Below are 22,441 nucleotides of genomic sequence, written 5' to 3' on the forward strand. Positions count from 1 at the left end.
AAACACCACACAGCCTGACGTATGCTGCTCTTTCATGCCGTTTCTCCCCCTAGAATGGGATGGAGGGGTTTCTTGGGATGTAAGGCTTTCAGTTCTGAAACCACGAAGGTTCCAGCTAAATCAGGGTAATTTGCCCCCTACCCCAACAGTGCCCGCACACAGCAGGTGCTCTTATGAGCATGGGTTGTGTGTGTGAATCATGCAGTAGATACAAATGAGCTTCCTGTGTGCCTAGAAAGCAACCTGCTGGAAATTCTCAAAGTCCTCAAAGTCTTCATCCAGAGCCAACTAGTGTTCTTTCTGGCAATGGGTGGGAGGTGCCCGAATGGCAGAGGTGTGGCCTTGGGCTAAGAGACTCAGCACCAAACCATGTGGATCAGAACCAGCTCAGGAATGAATCAACAGGGGTCTCAAGAATCAAGCCCACTTCTTTGTGGGGTCCAATCAGGGTGTTGAAGCTTCACAGTCACGGGTCTGGTGGACATCAGCATCTATCAGCTGAGAGAATTCTCCCCAGATGCAGCCGCTGTCTGCTTCTCTGGATGCTGTTCTGCCTTTCCATGGGAGCCCTGTACCAGCATCCCCACAATGCCAAGACCATGGTTGGCTCCCAGCTCCTAACATCCAGAAATATTCACTGCCACAAATCAATATAAAAGCAGGATGCACCATTAAACTTTAAGATATCGGTGCAGGAGCTCTTAATCCATTATGAGGCTGTCATAACTGACTGAGATGCAAATCAGAGGTGCAGCCTTTGGGAGAGGTCAAGGCACCTCCCCTGCCTCCTGGCACAGCCTGCATCCCCCTCAACTCCAGAGCAGTGGCCGAGACTTTCCTCTCCCAGCCAGAAAGTCACCGTTCCCACCATGCCCCTGCCCTCTCCTCCTTCTTGGCAGAGGTCTGACTGAGCCCCGATCCTCAATCCGCTTCCTGGCAGCCACTTGATGTGCTGGAGCAACGACATGACAGCACTAACTCCCAGACCCCAGGCTAACACTTCTTGGGTATTGCTTCATTTAACCTTGGCAATAACCCTTTCACAAAGTTATTATCACTCCACCTCCCCTGACTTAAAGAGGAACAAGCCAAGGCTCAGCGATTAGGGGATTTATGGAAGGTGGAAGAAACAAGGAATAGAAGGGCAGCTGTTTCCCACTCAGGATTGACGGAGACAAAATCTTGGACATGCCCAACTCCTCCACTTCTGATCTGGCTCTTTGCTAATGTGCATGAGAAAGCAAAAGATGGAGACCCAGATGGAGTTCCAAGTTCCTGGCTTCAGCCTGACCCAGCCCTGGCCATTGTGGTCATTTGGGGAATGACCCAATACATGGAAAATCTCCCCCCTCCCATGTTACTCTATCGATTAAATAAGTAAACATCTTAAGAAAAACTGTGCTATATCAATGTCATCCTATAGTAACGCTAAGTAACCCAAAGCAAAGGAGGGGTGATTAACAAGTCCATGTAAAATTAACACAGACTGCAAACACAAGGTAGAGTTAAGCGGTCATGGGCACGTGATATAGAATGCATGCCAGCCTGCAGATGAAGCAGCTGGGGTATGGGCAGGAGGAGTGGATTTGTGGGCAAGGTGAAGCCAAGAGAAGACTTGAGGAGAAAAAGAGAAAATTGGCATGCAGTGGGCAGATATAAGATGCTCTGATCAAAGGTAGGTGTGTATCAGAGGGTGGAACATTCTAGCAACTACCAGTGGCTTAGGAAGAGGAGTAGTCACATAAACAACTACAAAGCACAAGAATGGGAGCGAGCAACAACTGCCCATCAAACACTTACAAGACAGTGATAATGGAACTTTCATAGAAGTGCACAGATAATGGGGAAATGAGCTCTCAATGTTCCAGGATAATTACAAAGCCAGAGGACACCTGAGCTGAGCAGGTGGGCACATCCTACACTGCGGACATATCATGTGCTTTGAGGAACTCAGGGGCAGAGGACTGCACAATGCAACCACATGCAGGCCTGGCTGTGTGCATGTGTGAGTGTGTGCCCGAGGGCTGCAGGACAAGAAGAGGAGGAGAAGGACAGAGGGGGGTATCACTGCAAGGCTGGGATGCTCAGACCAGGGGATGTCATATGCTATGATAAACTTCAAATAAATGGAGCAGCTGTGGGTTCTGCAGAGGTGGGATGGGGACCACATAGGAGGCAGATTTGCACGGCAAGAGAAACCACGCAAAGCAGTTGATGCCGAGCTCACGGCACACAGGTCGTCTGTACTCCAGAGCTTGTTTTTAGTTCTGGGCAGTCAGCACTCACTGTGCGAGAGACTCGGGAACTTCCCGTGTGGGAAAGCTGCAGGGAAAACTCCAGCACACAGAAGCCTATTACTGAACAGTGCAAAAGCAGCTGTAATTAAGTTTGAAGCTCCAATATGCTAGCCAGTTTTCAGAAAAATCACTGTAACAAGGACATAGTCAGGTGGAGACGCCAGGGAAAAGAGTTAGAGGAGAAAGGGATGTTGTATTATTAATGAGCTTTGAGTTTTGAGGATGGAAGGAGTCCCATTTTGTGCCGCTATTTGGCTTGGCTTGTTCCAGCTTCAGAACCACCCTTGGAGATAAGTTAAGAGACTGGGCTTTGCAGAGCTGGTCCATGCCAGGGCCATGCTGGACTTGCTAAACATTTGCAGGTCTGCATCTTCAAGCTGCCAGAGAGACTGAGAGATCTCCCCAAACCAGCTGCCATTAGGGATGATGTCCCCACTGTGGACCGTTAAGCCACAGCTGGTTTTCCCTTGGACAAAAAGTTCTTGTGACACCATTAGCAATGCCAGGTACAGCCTCACCCCACCGGGAACCCCACAAGCCAATTGGCCTTGACTGGTGACAGACTGTCTGCTGCTGGTTGCTGCACTCCCCGGGTGGGCATTGTCATGGGCATTACCTAGTTCCCACCTGTGCCCTGAACAGAACAGCACTGTCCACAGCTGCAGACCTAGGGTGTTGGCAGGAAGGAGCATGATCTTGGTTTCATGTTCTCTGAGCTCATTACTCATCCCATTAACTTCTCAGGGTTTGGGCAAGACACCCAGTATGTCTACTTGTGTCCAACAATGGACTGCCTGATGGAAAGACAACGCCCGGCTAGGAAACACCAGATAAACCACTGGGGTAAAGCTGTTGGACAAGCAGACTAAAGGACCCTGCCACTGAGGAGGCACCAGACACAGCAGCCCCGGGAGGCAGTTTGTACAGCCTCAGAACTCTGAGAGTGGAACTGACGTCCCCCAGAATTGGAGATTCACACCCACCAACCCAGGACTTTGCAACTGGTCAGCACCAGAGCCCAGCACAGAAGCAAGGCTGTTCTGGCTGCAAGATTTGACTCTGCACCTTGAATGGTTCCTTCCTGAGAAGCAGCAACAAGGTCTAGGTCATGTGTTAAATCATAGTGGGGTAGGCTCTGGCTTCCAGGAAGTGTCCAAGGAGCAGGGTAGGCATGGGGATGCAGGGCAGGGTTCATCACTCGGACGCTGGAGGCAGACTGTGCTCTGGAATATCACCCTAGCATGTACTAGCTCTGTGACCTGCACATGCATCAGTGGCCTCATGGACACCACAGGGATCTTCATGGAATAGGTTAATTCAGGCGAAGTGCTGAGAACAGCACTAGCGCATGGGAAACACCCAAGGACCGTGCTCCACCATGAGCAACCTCATGGGGCTGGCATTCTGTGGTGTAACAGGTCAAGCGGCTGCCTGCAACACTGGCATCCCATATCACAGTGCCTATTGGAGTCCCAGCTGCTCCACTTCCAATCCAGTTCAATGCTAATGTGCCTGGGAAAGCAGTGGATGAGCGACCAATGCTTGGGTCCCTGCCACCCACATGGGAGACCCTGATGGAGTTCCTGGCTCCTGTCTTTGGCCTGGCCCATCACCAGCCATTGTGGTCATTTGGGGAGTGAACCAGTGGATGGAAGATAATTCTTTCTCTCTCCCACCTGTCTCTGTTACTCTGCATCTCATATAAATAACTCTTAGCCTCAATAGCAAAAATTATTAAATGAGAGGATCATGCTATATTGTGGTCATGATGTCTGGTTGGGTCCAGGGGCAGCTGGTCTGGCTGTCACAGTGCATTTGTTTCGAATGTGTTTAGCCCAGATGTGTGATTTCCGGGTCTCCATAGGACCGGCACCTTCCCTGGTCTCAGACCAACACTGACATTCTTGGCCTGGCCCTGGCCATCTGGGACAAGAGGATCTGCCAGGTCTGCCCTCCTGTGAGATTTCATGAGTCTGTGGCTGGGCTGGAGCACAAAACCTTGTTTGAGATTCTTTCTTCAGACAAAGCAGCACTGTGGACTCTCCTCTGAAAGCCTGCATCTCATTTTCCTGTGTCTGCTGGTACCCAGAGCATCACAAGGAACAGACTCTTAACAATTAAAATCCAGTTTGTCTATACAGCAGGAGCCCCATCCCTGCAGACTGTAGGCAGCCACATCCCCAGTAGCAAGGGCCCAGGGGCCTTGTCATCGTCACAACATGGTCTCAGCCACACCAGGCTGAATGTGCCAAAGCAAATTAACCAACCCTCAAAGGCATCAGCTCAGAGGGCTGTCGGCTTCTCTGACTCCACAACATAGCACTGCCCCCATGGGCAGCTGTAGGCTGAAAAAATAATGCAGAACAAACCAGCAACAAAGCCAAAGCAAAGCCAACCCCTGCCTCAGTGGGGCAAGTGGGCTGTGCAGCAGGGAGGCTGGTGGTGAATTCTAGACGGAAGCGGCTGCCAGGCTTCAAGAGAAATGAGAATTCCAAAGCAACCTTCAAAGCACTGCTCTTCACATGCGGTGCCCTGGGCCTGCTGTCCCTGCAGATCGCTGTGTCCACTAGAAGCAAGAGTCCACCTGGACGGTCCCCTTCCTGCCATGTTCACAGAGCATCCAGGCTAGGCAGGATGGACGCTGCCTCCCCACTGAGCATCCTGGGGTTCAGCGCCTGGAGCACCAGGATCAGGCTGCACCTGCATCTTTATGTCTAGATCCCAGGAGCCGCTTGGCCAATGCTGCATGATGATTGGAGTGGATGAAAGATGTATAAGCCACACATCCCTACTGCTTCAGCCCTGGTTTTCTCTCCTTTTCCTCCACTCTGGAGGCTTCTTGGTCAGGCACACAAACAGGGGTGATTACACCTGTCTATAAAGGCATTTCTGAAAATGTGACTTCATGGATCTGGCCAGATTGGAAAATGAACAGCAATAGGACCTGGGGGCAGTTGCCTGGAGGAGACCATGGGGTCGGAGAGGGCTTGGATGTGAGCATGGGACACTTTCAGGCCACGTGACCACAATGAAAGCAGCCAGGGAGCCAGCAAGTGGGCGGTGGGAGGTGGAGGACCATCTGAAGGGAGCCTATCTCTTGCCAGCCCCAGGCGCTATTTTCCCATTGCCCTGGCCAGACTCCTGCCATCCCCTGTGGCCCATGCTCATCAGGAACAGGTGTCTCTCTTCTCCCAAACCCAGTTAGAGGCGGTGTTCATGGGCAGCATTTTTTAAGCTTGGGACCTAACAGGAAAATGGAGCCACCCAGGACAGAGCTGCGTCTCATTGCAGGAGGCACAGCATCTTGCCACGTGGTTGCAGCAAGGTTCTCCATGGAGGGCAGTGATAGACTCTGACCATGACGCTGCCTACATGAGCCCATTACAACCCTCCAAGCACAACTCTCCACTCTTCCTGGGCTTGCCTGCACGTAGCCCACCAGCCACCTCTGTTCTTTATGTCCTGTCTCACTAAACCCTTCCGTTTCCCAAGACCACGATGCTTTCTCTTTCCTTCCCAAGTGTGACATGGAAAGCTTCTCCCTCCTAACCATGCCACCAACGCCTCACATTGCAGATCGTGGGCTGCAAATCGCTGCCTCCAAGATTCTGTTGAAGACATTCCCCACTGTGAGCTGAACGGCAGCCTTCCAAATACAAGTGCTGGGACAGGCATCTGGTGCAGTGGCTTAAGTTGCCACTTGGTTTTTGTCCTGGCTGCTCCACTTCTGATCCAGCTTACTGCTAACACACGTCCTGAGAGACAGCAGCTGGTGACTCAAGTAGTATGCTGGCCACCACACAGTGACTTGGGTGACATTCTGGGCTCCCGGCTTCAGTCTGGCCCAGCCCTGGCTGTTGTGGTCATGTAGAGAAAGAACCAGCAGATGGAAGGTCTCACTGTGTCTGTCCCTCTTTTCTCAAAGACAATGAAAATAAATATTTTTTTAAAAAAGGTTTATTCATTTATTTGAAAGGCAGAGTTACACACAGAGAGAAAGAGAGGCAGAGAGAAAGAAAGTCTTCCATCTGCTGGTTCACTCCTCAGTTGGCCCCAATGGCCAGAGTTGTACTGATCCAAAGCCAGGAGACAGGAGCTTCCTCTGGGTCTCCCATGTGGATGCACTGCTTTCCCAGGCCATAGCAGAGCACTGGATCGGAAGTGGAGCAGCCAGGTCTGGATGCCGGCACTGCAGGTGGTGGCTTTACCCACTACGCCAGTAAATGCATTTTCAAAATAGACACACTGGACTGCCATCCCCCAGTGTTTATGAGTGTGCTGCAACAGAGGTAAGTGAGGTCATCATGAGGGCTGCACTCCATCATAACCAGCACCCTCGGATGGAGGAGAAATTCAGACGCAGATGTTGCACAGGGAGAATGACACATGAAAATGAAGGCAGACGTCAGGGTAATGCATGGCAACCAAGGGAGGCCAAAGATCACCAACAACCACCTTAGAAGCTAGGGAGAGACAAGAACAGGCTCTCCCTCACAGTTTCCAGAGGGAACTGCTAACTTCTTGATCTCTGACATCCAGAACGGTTGAGACAATACGTTTCTGTTGTCCCAGCTGCCAAGTGGAGCTGGTACAGCCTCCATGTGCTCTGACAATCAGACTTCCCTCGTCACAGCACAGGTCTTGTCACACTGCATCCATTCACTCACCCGCCTGCTCCTCTCCCTTGCCAACCGCCACTCCAGGGAGGTGCACACGTGCCTTCTCTATCACCCTCTCATCTCCAGAGCCTGACACAATGCTGTGGCCACAGGGACAAGTGATCTTTTTGCTGTAGGTGGGAGGGAGGGAAGGAGGAATGGAGGGAGAAAGGAATGGAGGGAGGGAAGAATGGAAGGGAGGGATCTGGGGCTGGTGCCATGGCACAGTAAGTTAATCCTCCGCCTGTGGTGCTGGCATCCCTTACAGGCACTGGTTCTAGTCCCAGCTGCTCCTCTTCCAGTCCAGCTCTCTGCTAAGGCCTGGGAAAGCAGTAGAAGATGGCCCAAGTGCTTGGGCCCCTGCACCTGCATGGGAGACCAGGAAGAAGCACCTGTCTCCTGGCTTCGTATCAGCACAGTTCCGGCCGTTGCGGCCATTTGGGGAGTGAGCCAACGGAAGGAAGACCTCTCTCTCTGTCTCTCCCTCTCACTGTCTGTAACTCTACCTGTCAAATAAATAAATAAAAATCTTTAAGAAAAAAAAGGAAGGGAAGGATAGAGGTGGGGAAGGAAGGAAGGAAGCAGAGAAGAGGAACAAGGTAGGAAGGAAGGGAGACTAACCCTAATTATGGGCAACTCTTGCAGTATGCTCACTGTGTTGGTCATGAGCTGATGTTACTGCAGTACTCTCACCCAATGCATTCTCAGTCCCATCCAGGTACCATACGTGCTCAGTGACTGCCTGAGGGCTGGGCAACTGACAGATGAGTTGTTAATCCACAAGCAGACGACTCCTGGAACGTAAGAGGCATGGCGTGATTTCTTTCCCGGTGCTGTGCTCCTTGGAAGGACCATGCCACGTGACAATTGAGGAGCAGCAGAAATGGAATGAATGCAGAGATGTTGAGCAGCCTGGGAGGGAGCTCCTCACTGGGGTCACAAGATCACAATCTCTTTGTGCCGCCAGTCTAAGAGTCAACATGGAAGAGCCTCCCATGAGAGGAGTCGCATGGTGAATAGCTGCTAACTGTTAGGTACTGTGTAAAATCTTCAGGAGGTCCAAGAGAGGCAAGTGCCCTAGGAGGAAGCCAAGGCATGTGGGGCAGGTGGCCAGAGTGTTGTCCTGTCACAGGTAAGGGTGTGAGTGATGGAGGCTCTTCTCGGAGAACCACAGCATGGCTTTTAGGCTAACCTCACATCTCAGTCTTCACAATGGCTGCTTTCAGGCTTTCACCTTTTGTAAAGGGAATGTATCCATGTCTCATTATTCTGCATGGCTTGATGAAGCATTTTCAAAGTCCCAGCAACCCCAGCTGTACATGGGAACCCAAGCTCTGAGCTCAGCCCCTCTGCTGGGAGCCAAGCTGGAAGCCATGGCCATGGGTACCTTCCAAGTGGTGGCAGCGATGATATTAGAATTTGAGACCCTATTTCCCCTAAAGGACAGGAGATCCAGGAGGGCACAATAGGGGTCCTCTCGACTTGAGACTTTCTTCTTAACTTTTCAACGTGACTTTCATTAAGCAATGTATGGTACTGTAAAGCAATTACTTTGATGCAAACAAGCGTACATTTGAATCCAAGCTCTGCTACAAACCAGTTTCCTCATCTGCAGTAAAAGGTCAGTAAGTTAAAACTCAGTAAAAATTAAATGGTGTAATTTATGGAAAGCACTCAGGCAGTTGCTAGCAAGTAATTGTATCATAAACACAGTATATACCTAAGTACTTCAAGAACTCCATGGAAAAAATGGAATTCAAAGATAATTTTATTTTGCTGCAAGAAAGTTTTGAATCCATGCATATCGGGAGCGTGAGGGGGTCTTCAAAATGTTCGTGGAAAACTCATTGTGGAAAAAGTTTGCATGCATTTCAAAAATTCTGCACCAAGATTTCTTTAATTCCATTTTCCCAGGAACATTTTGAAGTACCCTTGTATATGGATATATGGTATATTATAAAATACAGTAAAATAATATTCATTCCTCAGCAAATGGTACTCACTGTTTATGCCATTTTTGTAATTATTACTAGTGCTGCTGGGGTGGCTTTCTGGCAATTTCCTGTACAGAGAAATGAGCATGACTGATCTTTCTCTATTGGGCCAGTGCTCTCCACTTTCCCTTTCTAGAGAAGCAAACCCCAGCAGCCCCAGGGTCACTCATGGACAGTGGCCAGCGCTGGTGCTTGGTCAGTGACACTCAGCTCTAGAGCTCCCTAAAGCACCACCCCGACCCAACATTCATACTTCTTCCTGCCTTTGCTCACGACACTAAAAGGTTAACATGGTAATTAAAGCATGGGGTCCTAATTCTTATGATATTAATTAAAGTGAAAGCTGCAGATGGTGTTTAATAACAACTTAGTCCCAGAAGGTTCCAGGCACTTTACCTAAATCAAACATATCATAAAGTTGGCATGAGAATCACAGAACCTGGCCCTGCCACATCTGGCCAGGGATACACATTTTCATCGAGAGTGAAAGCAACAAGCCATCTCTATTCCTGATGCAGATGTGGCCTGAGACGGCTTTGGTGTGATCCCACCCCACCCGCTCTAGGAGCCAAAAATAAAGGCGTATTGATTGCAAAAGATTAATAACGGAGCTTGAGAAGGAAAATGGTGCAAAACACCTTTTTCTCTCCTTTCGTGATATAAATGCTTGCCGCCCCTACAACCTAATTTTGTCACCCAGCACATGGGAGTATATTAATTAAAGTGACACCAAGGACAGGAAAATCTGAGCTCTTGGGGTGATGATGGGAAATACATAAATATGCATCTCCACGCTGCCTCAGGAAGGGAGGCGCGTTGCCAGGCAAGATCGGCATAACTCCACCAAGGGCAGGGTGCAGAGGGGCCTGCGAAGCTCACCCTTGGAGGGCAAGGCTCTGGTTCTGGCCAATGCACACAAAATGCAAGCAAGGAAGCTGGACAAAGAGCAATTTGCTGATGGCCCACCTCTTTTGTAAAGAACTGGACTATCCCTTGTGTAAGTGTCCCCCAATGGGGGCTAATGTTTAGTGAATATGTGTTATGCACTCTACTTTCAGAATACAGATCATCCCTGACTTAGGGTGTGACTTAATGCTCTTTTGACTTCACGACGGTATGGAAATGACACGCGTTCTGTAGAAACCGTACTTCAGTTTTGAAATGTGGGATCTTTCCCTGGGCTCACTGTGTGCAGTCCAATCTCATGATGCCAGGGGGCAGCAGAGGGAGCAGCACCCAGCCAGGCCCACAGACACAGGGGAAATGACCTGGACACTCTGCAGGGTGCTGTGCTGCTATCTTGTGATTTCAGGAGGTTAGAGCCGTCCCGTGCATTTCTGAACTTGGGCATTTTCAGCTTACACTGGGTTTCCCAGGATGTAAGGCCATCATAAGCCAAGCAGCACCTCTGCATGGGGAGAAAATGGTGCCATTTCATAGCAGAGGAAGCTGAAGTCCAACATGGTTAGTTACTAGCTCAGCAGGAACCCAAAACCAGTTCTGATTAAAAGTCCTCCTCTATATTGCTCTGATAAAAAGGAGGCTTGGGACACCCAGGTAGAACCAGTAGTGTTTCCCATGGTGCCAGGCCTGGAGCAGATTGGGGACCTCCCTCCAGGGTCCGTGCTGACCCTCAGCCAGGGGCAGGGCCAGGCACTGGCAATCCCCAGTGAAGACGAGATTTCACTGAGGCTGACTTGTAAGTCTAAGGCGCCAGTGGATGATTTTGGAGATGTTCATGTTTGCCTGGTTGTATGTAGGTCAATTTCACTGTGATCAATAAATCAATCTCAGCAGCCAACTGCGCGGCTATGTGCCCTGATTTCAGCTAACACATGGGATGTGACTTCAGCTCGCCTTAGCTTCCTCGCGGTCATTACCTATCGGCATCTCCGCCTGGACATCCGTGGCCATCTAGCATTTGCCTGGACCCAAGTGGACCGTGCTGCCCTCCCCACACTGGCTCCTCACTTATATGCCAGGTCTGGCACCACCGCCCACTCAGTGCCCCGAATCAGGACCCCGGCTGCTCTGCCTGTTCTCTCCTTTGTCTTTCTCCTGTGTGCCATCCTCTGACAGGTGCGACCAAGTACACACACCCCAGGCTTTCTCAGATCCGCCTTCTCCAGCACCAGTGCTACCGCCCTAGCTCAGGCAAACCCCGAGCACATTCATCAGGTAGTCATGAAAGACTGCTAAGCAGAGGCAGAGAGGAGCAGGCTCTTGGAGAAGAGCTGAGCCTCATGAACAGCGGGCAAGTGGGCTGACCCATCTTCCCTGCTCCTGGTGCTACCACAGAGACAACGTGACCATGGGATCAGTGTGGCTGAGCTGGGTATAAAACAACACCCACATTTAGCTCCTGGGAGGCCTGTCTGCCTCTGCTTCCTCTGTGGTATGCTGGGCTTCCTGGGAGAACTCTCCTTAGCAGCCTCTGTGATGGCTAGCTTGGGACAGAGCAAGCATGCTATTATGCAGCAACTTCTTCCTTACCCAGAGCCATATATATCAAACACATGCACATACATTATGTCTCTGGTTTGCCCGCTTGCTCCCCTAATAAACTGCATCTGACACAAAAGGAGGAAAGATGAATAAGAGGAGATTATTAGGGAGGACTTGCTGCATGGGGAGCACTGCTCTGAGCATTCACAGAACAACCTAGCTAAAACCTATTCTTATTCTCGATCTACAGAAGAGGACTCTGGAGCCAAGAAGGTTAATTAATTTGTCCAGCGTGACACGTCCATTCGCTACTGGGTCCAGGCTCTGAGCTCAGGCAATCTGCCTTCTGAGCACGCATGCTCTCCTCACCTGTGCCAATGCTATAAGCTCAGGAAGATGCCAACCATTCTGTCTTCTTCCCCTGTGTGGCCCAGAACTGAGTGTAGCACCTGACGCTTGGTAGGATGTCAACAGCGACACTGGGAGTAAAGGGTGGTTGACCACATGTGTGTCACTGCTGGAAATTGGTCCTGGGCTCAGCAGCGCTCCATTCCTGGCCATGTTGTCACATGGGCTTCCCTCTCCCCCAGCAGGAAGTGGCTCCTCCTCCTTCCCTGCTTCTCCCTCAATTCAGGCAGAGCCAGCGCTCTTACCAGGAAGGTGGCTAACTTCCCCACCACCTCCCCAGCCCCATGCAAGGGCCAGCCAGGCAGAGACGACCCGCCATCTCGCCCTCTGAGTTCTCCCCATGTTCAGAGGAAGCTTCCTCCCCAACCCTGGCCACTGTGTCATGACCACATTATTCTAAGTTAATGCACATTAGTGGTGTGAGGGCATCAGGAATGCCAGCCACACAGCTGTCACACATAGGAGCTGGGGAAACCCTCCCTGGGAGAGCAACAGCTCAGCACAGCCCTTCTGGGTCAGAGAGAGAGAGAGAGAGACACTCCTGTAAAAGACCACAATGCACAATGAGGACCAGGCAGAGTGTCTGTGTGTGAACAAGAGTGTGAGGCTGTGACATCATGTGTGTGTGTGTATGTGTGTGTGTGTGCAGGTCCCCACCTCTGAGCTGGGGGGGTCAGTGGCCTAATGCATATCCTCTTGGTGTAGAGCTCTGAGACAGAAGGAGGAAAAATGCACTCATTCTTTACCTAACAAGAGAAGCCACTTAGGAGATCTCACACAGAAGCTACTGTGCGAGAGCAGAGTCAGTGCTGAGTCACAGATAAACTCACAAATTGTCAGAACAAGGAGGCAGGGTTGGAAATCTTGTAAAATCCCTTCCCTTCACAGAATGAGATAGTGAAGTCAGAGAGGATAGTGAGTTTCCAGGGACACACAGCTGCTGAAGACTCTCTGCCCATTGAAATGCAGAGAGAGAGATACAGAGACAGAGACAGAGAGAGAATGAGAGATTGATCTTCCATCCACTGGTTCACTCCCTAAATGGCCACAATAGCTGGAGCTGGGCTAGGCTGAAGCCAGGTGCCAGGAGCTTCATCTGGGTCTCCCATGCGGATGCAAGGGCCCAAGCATTTGGGCCATCCTCTGCTGCTTTCCCAGGTGTATTAGCAGAGAACTGGATCAGAAATGGAGCAGCTGGGACTTGAACAGGCACTCCAATAGCGGATGCTGGCATTACAGGGGCTACAAAACAAAACTGGCCCTGTCAGTGGGATTTCTGGGGGCTTCTTCACAAACCCAGAGTATAAGGGGTCTCCAGAAAGCACAGACCCCCAGTTTGCACTAGAACAAACCTTGAATCTTTTCCTCTCCATATTGAAGGAATATCACTCCCCAACAGAGGGAGAAGCTTCAGGGGAAAAAAAACCAGAAACAAAATATCAGAAGTTTAACAAGGGACCTTAGCAGCAGAGAACATTAAAGAACAGCCTCCAGGGTCCACAAGGACCAAGGGGAAGACACTGAAAACATGGGAAACACAAGGGAGTGCCTTGAAGCCCCCTGAGGTCCTGTGTCTGTGCCCCCTGCTCAGGGCCAGCAGGTGCATCCTCCCCCTCAGCTCATGGGGTCCCTTATCTTGCTGAGTCACTAGACTACGCAGACTCCTACCTCCTGGCAATTTCCCTGTCCCCGCTTCCCCATCTCAAGGCTGCACTCTCTCTCTCTGGTTCCTTCCTCCATCTGCCTGGGCCTCCTCCCACCCCTCACATCGGATTTCCTGCAAGAATGCCATCGCTCAACCCTCTTCTTCCCAAACCAGCTCACCGTCTGACTGCCGTATTTCCTCTCTAGCTTCTGACACACTGGGCTTTTCTACATCTTGATCCACTGCCTGGTGCTATCAGAGCATACCGGAAACGGGAAAACTTACAAAGGAAAGAGGCTTAACTGAACTTGAGCTTCAGGCAGGAGAAAGTCCAACAATGAGTGACCACATCTGCTCAGCTCATGGCACAAAGCAGAAGGGAAGCATTTGCATGTGGAAGAGGGGGACAAAGAAGTGGGTCCCCAACCCTGAGAACTAATGCAGTCTCATGGGAAAGACATTAAGATCCCCAACCCTGAGAACTGATCCAGTCTCATGGGAAAGACACTAAGGACCTCACTCTTCCAGCACCGGCAGGCGGTTTCAACATGAATTTTTATGGAGAAAACCTCACTTGTACCATAGCTTCTGCTGTGTTTAAAATCAGAATTTTATGGCCAATGCTTCCCCCTCATTTTTAGGGAAGGAGAAACTATGCCAACCACCACCCTTTTAACTCAATCTTTTTGTCACCTGTCTGTTGTAGAAGCCTCCTCCTGGGCTTCCAGTATTTCAATCTCTCTCTGCTCTTTCCATGCCAATAATTCTTTGCATATCAGTCTTCTTAACTGATAGATCTGTTTTTTTTTTTTTCACAGACTGTACCTATGTTAAAAATTGTTCTTCTTTCCTGCCTTTCACTACCTGCCCTAGTTGCCACACCTGTCCAGGTTCAAGGATGACTACCTTTGAGCCTCCTTCTGTCCACTTTTGCAACAGGATGTGTGTGTTTGCCCTTCCCTCTGGGCCTCCTCTCTGGCTCATGAGCTGTGACTTGGCCTGGAGTTACAAAGCTGCTGTCCAGTTGGCTTGCCCTTTGAATTCACTAGGGGATGAGCTATGCATCTCTAGCTGGTGGTGCACATCACTCCAAAAGCAGGTACCCAGGAAATGTGATTAAAGGAGAGATCAGATAGATGCACGGCTTCCATATCTCCCTCTGCATAGTTCAAAGTTCATGAAAGATAAATGAGAAAAGTCCTAGTTTTGAGCGAATGGGTTATAAAAGCTCAGATGGCATATCCCACATGGCATTTTAGAATATTCCAGGAATCATCACATAAATCATATGGATTGATTAAGGTAAGTATCCTAAAAAATCAACTGCAATTAATTCCCCCATTTAAAAGATGAGCTAGGGGGCTGGCACTTTGGCATAGCAGGCTAAGCCCCAGCCTGCAGTACTGGAATCCCATACATATGCTGGTTCAAGTCCTGAATGCTCCACTTCCAAGCCTGAGAAAGCAGTGGAAGATGGCCCAAGTCTCTGGGCCCCTGTACTCACGGGGGAGACCCAGATGAAGCTGCTGGTTTCTGATTTTAGACTGATGCAGCCCTGGTTGTTGTGGCCATTTGGGGAATGAACCACTGGATGGAAGAATTTTCTCTGTCTCTCCTCCAATTCTACCTTTCAACTAAATAAATAAATCTTAAAAAAAAAAAAAAAAAAAAGACGAGCAAACAGACCCTGAGAAGTTGAAGATCACAGAGCTAAAATTTTTTTTTTTTATTTTTGACAGGCAGAGTGGACAGTGAGAGAGAGACAGAGAGAAAGGTCTTCCTTTGCCGTTGGTTCACCCTCCAATGGCTGCCGCGGCCAGCGCGCTGCGGCCGGCGTACCACGCTGATCCGATGGCAGGAGCCAGGAGCCAGGTGCTTTTCCTGGTCTCCCATGGGGTGCAGGGCCCAAGCACCTGGGCCATCCTCCACTGCACTCCCTGGCCACAGCAGAGGGCTGGCCTGGAAGAGGGGCAACCGGGACAGAATCCGGCGCCCCGACCGGGACTAGAACCCGGTGTGCCGGCGCCGCTAGGCGGAGGATTAGCCTAGTGAGCCGCGGCGCCGGCATAGAGCTAAAATTTTGTGGAACTGCATAACCAGTTACCATAGAAAAGTTAAAAGTGATCACTGTAGGGTTTTATAATTGCTACCTAAATCCATTCATAGCAAGGTCAGACGGATTACCTGCCTCTGACACCCCCAGTGTATGCTAATGGGAGGCTCATTAACTATTAATTCAAATCCTAATCAAAGACATATTAGGTCCCTTATCCCAGGAGGAGATAAATGTAGGACAAACCCTGGGCCTGATGCTCAGACACACAGAATTGTTCTGCCTAATGCGCTGAAATGTTCCATCGGAGCATATTGAAAATTATATTTTAGAGCTCATTTTGGGATGATGTTCAATGTACTATCGATGACTTTACAACTGTTTCAGAGGAGATAAGGGACCATACTTCAGGCTCAATGCTGTTTGTGTCATTACATCTTAGGAAAACTGGCCAGATAAAAGAGACTCCTATTCCCAGCCACAGTTTCAGAAACTATTCACTCTGAGGCCTAGAAGTGGAATGATGGTGTCTTCCTGGGGGCAGCACATGCCTGAGAGCCAGGACTAGGAGGGAGTGAGGGGAAACTTCAGAGCCAGCAACTGACCCTGCACAGAAAGCCTGGAAGCCAAGTGGCCTCTCCCTGTCCCCCATCCTCTGCATCCGCCCCAGCTTCTCCCAGGCTAAGGGACAAGGATGATACAGGAAGAGCTCAGACACAGAGCAGGGACTTGGGATAAGGGTTGTTGGGAAAGGCTGCTTGGAGGAGTGGCATTGTCCCTATGTCACTGGAGAGTCCCCTGACCCCATATGCATACCATGCCTGATGTTCCTTAGGGGCGACATCTGAGGAAATGACAAAGCAAGCTAATTACAGTGTGTGTGTGTCATGGAGAATGAGCCCCCACTGCCCGCCTCATCTTTATCTCTCCCAAACAGAGGCAGACCACAAGCACAGTGAGTTCAATGGCAAACTCCAGGGACCGGAAGGACAGTGTCCCTCAGTGTCTGGTGGGACCCTTGCTATAAAGTCACGTCCAAGCCTGGTGTGATATCAATCCTCACAGGCAGAACTGGCCAGATTTAGTGTGCTCACGAGAGGGATACTCTTGGTTCTTGACCTACTGGGCAAAGCCAGAGGCCAGCGTGGGGTCCATGTCGGGGGACCACGGGGAGGTGCAATTAAGTGTCCAGTGACCCTGTGAGGGCTGGGACCTGCCTGTGAAGTCATGACTGAGATTTGAAGATCCACAGTTGGGCCCTGGTTTCTAAACCCTTGGCTTGGTCAAAGGGCAACAGACAAATTCTGCCTCCTCTCTTGCCCGTGCTGTTTCCACTACAAAGTCTGTGCAATGCCTCCAAGGATCCGATCTGCAGGTTTCCTGTGGCAGCAAAGAACACAGTTATGACCTGAGTCCCTGTCCATGGGAGGGAGGTCACCCAGAACTGTCGCAGACATGGCTGGTGCATGGCCTAGAACCCTGTGTGCAAGATGTGCTCATCCCTCCCGTGCAGGTCAGCTGCAAACAGCACAAGAGGGTTGCCTTCCACCGAGGGAAGCTGCCTCCCTTGGAGATGCAGTGCGAGAGGCAGCCCCTCTGCCTAAGGCAGATCTATGTCTGCGGGGAAACCTGCCCTCCAGAACTCTGCTCTCTTGGGGTTGGCTGGAGCTTGTTTCCAGCTGACACCACACTCTTGCTTAAAATCTTTCCCTGCCTTGCTCTGTGTCCCTCATCCTGCTTCACTGGAAATGCCCCCTCCACCCATAAGCCATTTGTGCAAGATTTCCCAGCTCAGGCTCTGCTCCTAAGGGTTCCCAATTTGAGGCCAGAAAGTATGGAGCTTCTTGTCACAGTGGAGCGCAGCTTCTGACGAGCCACTCCCAGTACCTAGCCTGCAGGTCCCAGAAAGCTGTGGGGTGTGGCGCTGAGCTCATCGTAAGCACCCTTGACGTCCCAAAGGTCTGACTTGATGCCTAAAGCTGCACATCACCTACAGTCTTTGCACGCCTGCTTTTCCATCCCGCTCAAGTCCTCAGGAGCCAGGCTTTGCAAGGACAATTAACTTCCCTTGCTCATCAGATCCAAACACAATTAGTCACTGGGTTTGCCATTAGTTAATGGCAGGCACAGTTATCAGAACCATCATTTTTCTGTTTTGAGAAGGAATAAAGTAAAGAAGGCCTGGGAGAACACTTGATCCTCAGGAGGTATTGTTTGCAGATGAGCAGAGACACCCATTTGTCAGGCCCTGAGTCTGTGGCACATTCTAAGCAGCCCATGATGATGACTTTAGACTGTGGGTCAGGTGTCCTCTGATAGAGGAACACAGCCCAGCCTCTTCAGTGCTAAGCCTGGAATTTATTTCTGAATCTAAATGTTAAATGCCAAAGTGTTCATCAGAAAAACAGGTCAAGTGGGACTAGGATGGGGCTAGTGGATTAAGCCACAGTTTGTAATGTCAACATTCCCATACCACAGGGCTGGTTTGAGTCCTAGCTGCTCCACTTTTTCTCCAGGTCCCTGCTAACGTGCCTGGGAAAGCAGTGAAAGATGGTCCAAGTGCATGGGTCCCTGCCACCCATGTGGAAGAGACTAGGAGGGCGTACCAGGCTGCCAGCTTCAGCCTGGCCCAGCCGCATCCATTGTGGCTGCTTAGAGAGTGAAACAGCAGATGGAAAATTCTCTCTGTGTGTGCCACTCAGCCTTTCAAATCAATTATCAATCAACCAATCAACCAATCTTTGCACCTAAACCAGAGCACCATTTGAAAACAAAATTAGGGGTCCCAGCAGCTCGGGCTGCGGGAGCCGCGGCAGCGGCAAGGCAGCCCAGCTCCGCGAAGGCACTCGGCGCGCCGCGGCCCGCAGGCACCAGGCATGCGCCCTCCGCACCGCCAGGATGCCCAAGAGGAAGGTCAGCTCTGCCGAGGGGGCAGCCAAGGAGGAGCCCAAGAGGAGGTCGGCGCGCTTGTCGGCGAAGCCGGCCCCCGCGAAGGTGGAAGCGAAGCCCAAGAAGGCCGCTGGGAAGGATAAGTCATCAGACAAGAAAGTGCAAGCAAAGGGGAAGAGAGGAGCAAAGGGAAAACAGGCCGAGGTGGCTAACCAAGAAGCTAAAGAAGACTTGCCTGCAGAAAACGGAGAAACGAAAAACGAGGAGAGTCCAGCCTCTGATGAAGCAGAAGAGAAAGAAGCCAAGTCCGATTAATACCATACACCATGTGTTATCAGTGGTCCCTGTCTCCCTTCTTGTACAATCCAGAGGAATATTTTTATCAACTATTTTGTAAATGCAAGTTTTTTAGTAGCTCTAGAAACATTTTTAAGAAGGAGGGAAGCCCACCTCATTCCATTTTTTAAGTGTAAATGATTTTTTTTAAGAGGTGAAATCATTTGCTGGTTGTTTATTTTTTGGTACAACCAGAAAATAGTGGCATATTGAATTCTGGGAGGCTTTGACTGTCTTGGGTGTCAGCTTAACATTCCATAGGTGGGGGTGGTTTTTATATCTTACAGTACAGAACATACTAAGTGGCAATTTGGAGTCTCAATTGTGCAATTAATCTGTCTTGAATATTTTCAGTTACTTCTCCCATGTTTTGTAGAATTGTTTCCTACAGAAAACCACTCCTTGTTCTGTCAGAACCATGTGCACTCTGTAACATCTTTGGTTGTGGTAGTCCAGTTTTCCTAATGATTTTGTTAATGTGCCGTGAAAGATTGAAAATTTGAGTGTCGTGCATATGCTATTATATTGTGAATGGGTGGGATTTATGTAACAGCAACATTTGAAGATACTTGTACTTGATAGCCTCTTAAGGAAGAGTTGCCTCCAAATTTGAAGCTGGAAAGTCACGGAATAACTTTTAAAAAAAGAATGACAATTCATGGCTTTTTAGATTTTTGGTACGTATGTTAAGAATTCTGTACAAATTAAAATGTGTGTGCTGATTCTCACCACCAATAAAATCTCAATTATGGAAAAAAAAAAAAAAACAAAATTAGACAGGGGTAAGTAAGTTTTAACTAAGACCAGAGTCCGAATGAGCTGGCTGTAGGCAGGCTGAGATTGCCCCAGTCAGAATGTTCAGCCCAGGGTGACCCGAGAGCAGTGGGAAGAGCCAAGGCATGAGTCATCCTTGTGATTCCATTGAGGAAGAAAGTCAGGCTAGGGGCTCAGTAGTTTCCTGGCACTGGAAATTGAAGGGTGGGTGTTTAACCTAGCTGCTAAGACACTGGTTGAGATACCCACATTCACTACTCGAGTAGCTAGGTTCCCTTCCTGGCTTCAGCTCCAGTTTAGATTCCTGTTAATGCAGACCCTGGTGGGCAGCAGTGATAGATTGAGTAGCTGGATCTCCGCTGTACACGTGGGAGATCTGAATTGAGCTCCCAGCTCCCAACTTGGGCCCAGCCCAGCCCAGGCCACTGAGAGCATTTATGGACTGAACCACGGAATGGGAGTTTTCTAGTGCTGTTTGTCTCTTGGTCTCAAAAAGCAATTTGAGAAAAAAAGCACAGAATTGGGAATTGAGAAGTGGGAGGGAAAAGAGACACAGTCATTTTAATAGAAGACCCATCATGTGCTGGATGCATGCGCATAGTTGTCTATTTTCATAATTTTCAATGCCTGGTTGATATTTCTCTCTCTAGGAGCCAAAGGTAGCAATGACAAGAAGATACACACCCACATCAGCCAATTATAAAAGTTTATGTGATTCTCACCCCTCCTCTCAACGTTTTATTTTCAATACTTTTCTAGAATCTTAGCTGGATGGGACCTTACATGGAGACTTGGCATCTTTGGTCTCTGCAAGATAGGAGTGAGTAGGAGCTGTGAATGAAAAGTCGAATGTAGGGTTAAAGAAACTGTGGAGACCACTCCAGGGAAAGGAGACCACAACAGGGAAAGAAGGACATGGTGCATTCGTTACTGAAGAGATCAGAGAGCAATGAGCACATGGGGACAAAAACTCGAGCAGCTGGAGAGAGGGCTGGTGCTGGAGTCTCCCCCAGACTCCCAGAATGTACTCAAATCTACAGAAGAATGAACTCAATCACAATACACGCAAGCAGGATGCCAGTTCTTATCCCTTAGTGACTTGGCACTCAATGGCCAAGAGCCCCATTTCCTTACTCTAAGCACTGCGCCCCCCACCCTTGACATCCAAACTCTAAATTGGCCCAAGTTGAAACAGGGCCTAGGGTTTGGCTTCCTGGGAAAATGTCAGGTCATCATGAGCCTTTCATTGGAGGTCTCAGAGCCCCACTGGGTGCCAAGAGGAACGATCATCCTTCTACTGGTCAGGGTACTCCAGGAGAAAACCTTGTCTGTGATGTGGGCAAAGAAGGTCTTCTTCTCAGTGATGTCCCTAAGGAAAAGGGCTTGGCCTCACACCCTCATTTATCCCATCCACACACACTCAAAGTGAATTGTGGTGTCCTTGGGCCCTTTCTCTTACCCAGAAGCAGACATTAGAAACTCAGAAGAGCAGATTTCAAGAAGATGCAATACCTGCTGATGGGCTTGAGTCCTTCCCCAAACGGAGGCCTCGCTAGTGTTCTCACCACAAGCGGCCCCGTCCTCCCTGCTTCCCTCTCCATCTGGATTTCAACTTTATTTTCATTTTCTTCAGTTTCCCTTAGAGACTTAGCCTCATTCAGCAGCCCCCTGTGGCTCCTCTCAATATTATTTTTATTTGTGTTCCTTGGAAACACAGGGAGATAGAGAGAGAGAGAGAGAAAGAGCAATCTTCCACCTGCTGGTTCACTCCCCAAATATGTACAACAGGCAGGGCTAGGCTGGGCCAAAGCCAGGAACCAGGACTCCATCTGGGTCTCCAGGTGAGTGACAGGGATCCAAGTACTTGAGCCATCACCTGTGGCCTCCAAAAATGGGCATTAGTGAGAAACTGGATCAGAAGCAGATATGGATACGGATATGGGATGCAGGCATCTCAAGTAGCAACTTTAACTGCTGTACCAAACGCTTGCCCCATCCACTCAGTCTAAAAGCTTGATCCGATTTGCCTCATCCTAAAATGATAACTCCAACATGCAATCCCCCAACACCTTCCCCTGCCCAACAGTGCCACTACCGCTGATGCAAGCTCCTGGCTGTCTCTTCCCTTCCTCTCACCATTAACGTTCTCAGTAACAATAGAGCCTCTCCTCTTCAACTGTGCTTTATATTCCTTCACATTCAAATGACACCCTTAGCAACGAACTTTCTCTCTCCATGGATAAAGGAGAGGGAGCGACACTCAGCTGAGTCCCACACTGCTGCCTAGCATGCGTCATTAGAGTTACTCTGCACCTGACATAAGAGGAAACAGGCTCTCAAAGAACATGAATGGCTTAATGTGTTATTTAATCCAGTCTTCTTTCCAGCCTGCGAGCCCATCACAGCAAGGCCTTGGAATTCCCCTGTGGAAACCACAGAGGCAGTGATGGTGGAGGCAGAGTTTCGATGTTCCCCTCCCCCGGGGCATTCTGAGACCAACTCTGGACTGCACCTGCTCCTCTGATGCTCCCTGGAGCACCATGGCATCTTCCTGTGTTCCCCCAGGCCTCTCCTCCACCTGTCTGCTCACAGGCTTGCGTCTTCCTCTGCTATGCCCTACAAGTGACCCCTAACCCAGGTCTGTCCAAGTGCCCTGACTTTCCAGTTACAGTAGTGTCTCCATTGGGAATCTGTTCACAGCTACAGAGGTACACATCTTCTCAGGAGACTCTGAAGTTGCTGGATTTAGCAGCCATGACTCCTCCCAGACCAGAAGGGGAATGCTTCCAGCTGTTCTTCAACCCAGCCTGGAGAGGTGTGGAGCGACCCTTTCAGAGGAAGGGATAACTGAATTGTGTCTTAAAGAGATCAGTTCCCTGGGGAGGCATGGGAGCAGGACTTTCCAGACAGCAGAAATTGGGGCGACCCTGGTCTGCTGGGCA

The 22,441-nt window shown here is 49.9% G+C and overlaps 2 protein-coding genes across 3 annotated transcripts in view; one reads left to right on the forward strand and one right to left on the reverse strand.

Annotated features, from left to right (window-relative positions):
* Nucleotides 1-22,441, reverse strand: part of GRID1 (glutamate ionotropic receptor delta type subunit 1) — a 760,175-nt gene that overhangs the window by 74,858 nt on the left and 662,876 nt on the right. The gene's annotated exons all lie outside the window — the stretch shown is intronic.
* On the forward strand, nt 18,375-18,826 carry LOC103351329 (non-histone chromosomal protein HMG-14). Its single transcript, XM_089313754.1, has one exon. The coding sequence runs from the start codon at nt 18,399-18,401 to the stop codon at nt 18,702-18,704; it is 306 nt and encodes a 101-aa protein (XP_089169880.1). The 5' UTR covers nt 18,375-18,398; the 3' UTR covers nt 18,705-18,826.

The sequence above is a fragment of the Oryctolagus cuniculus genome, chromosome 15 (genome assembly GCF_051225735.1).
Source record: "Oryctolagus cuniculus isolate XC-2025 breed Fujian yellow rabbit chromosome 15, ASM5122573v1, whole genome shotgun sequence".
NCBI classification, from domain to species: domain Eukaryota; kingdom Metazoa; phylum Chordata; class Mammalia; order Lagomorpha; family Leporidae; genus Oryctolagus; species Oryctolagus cuniculus.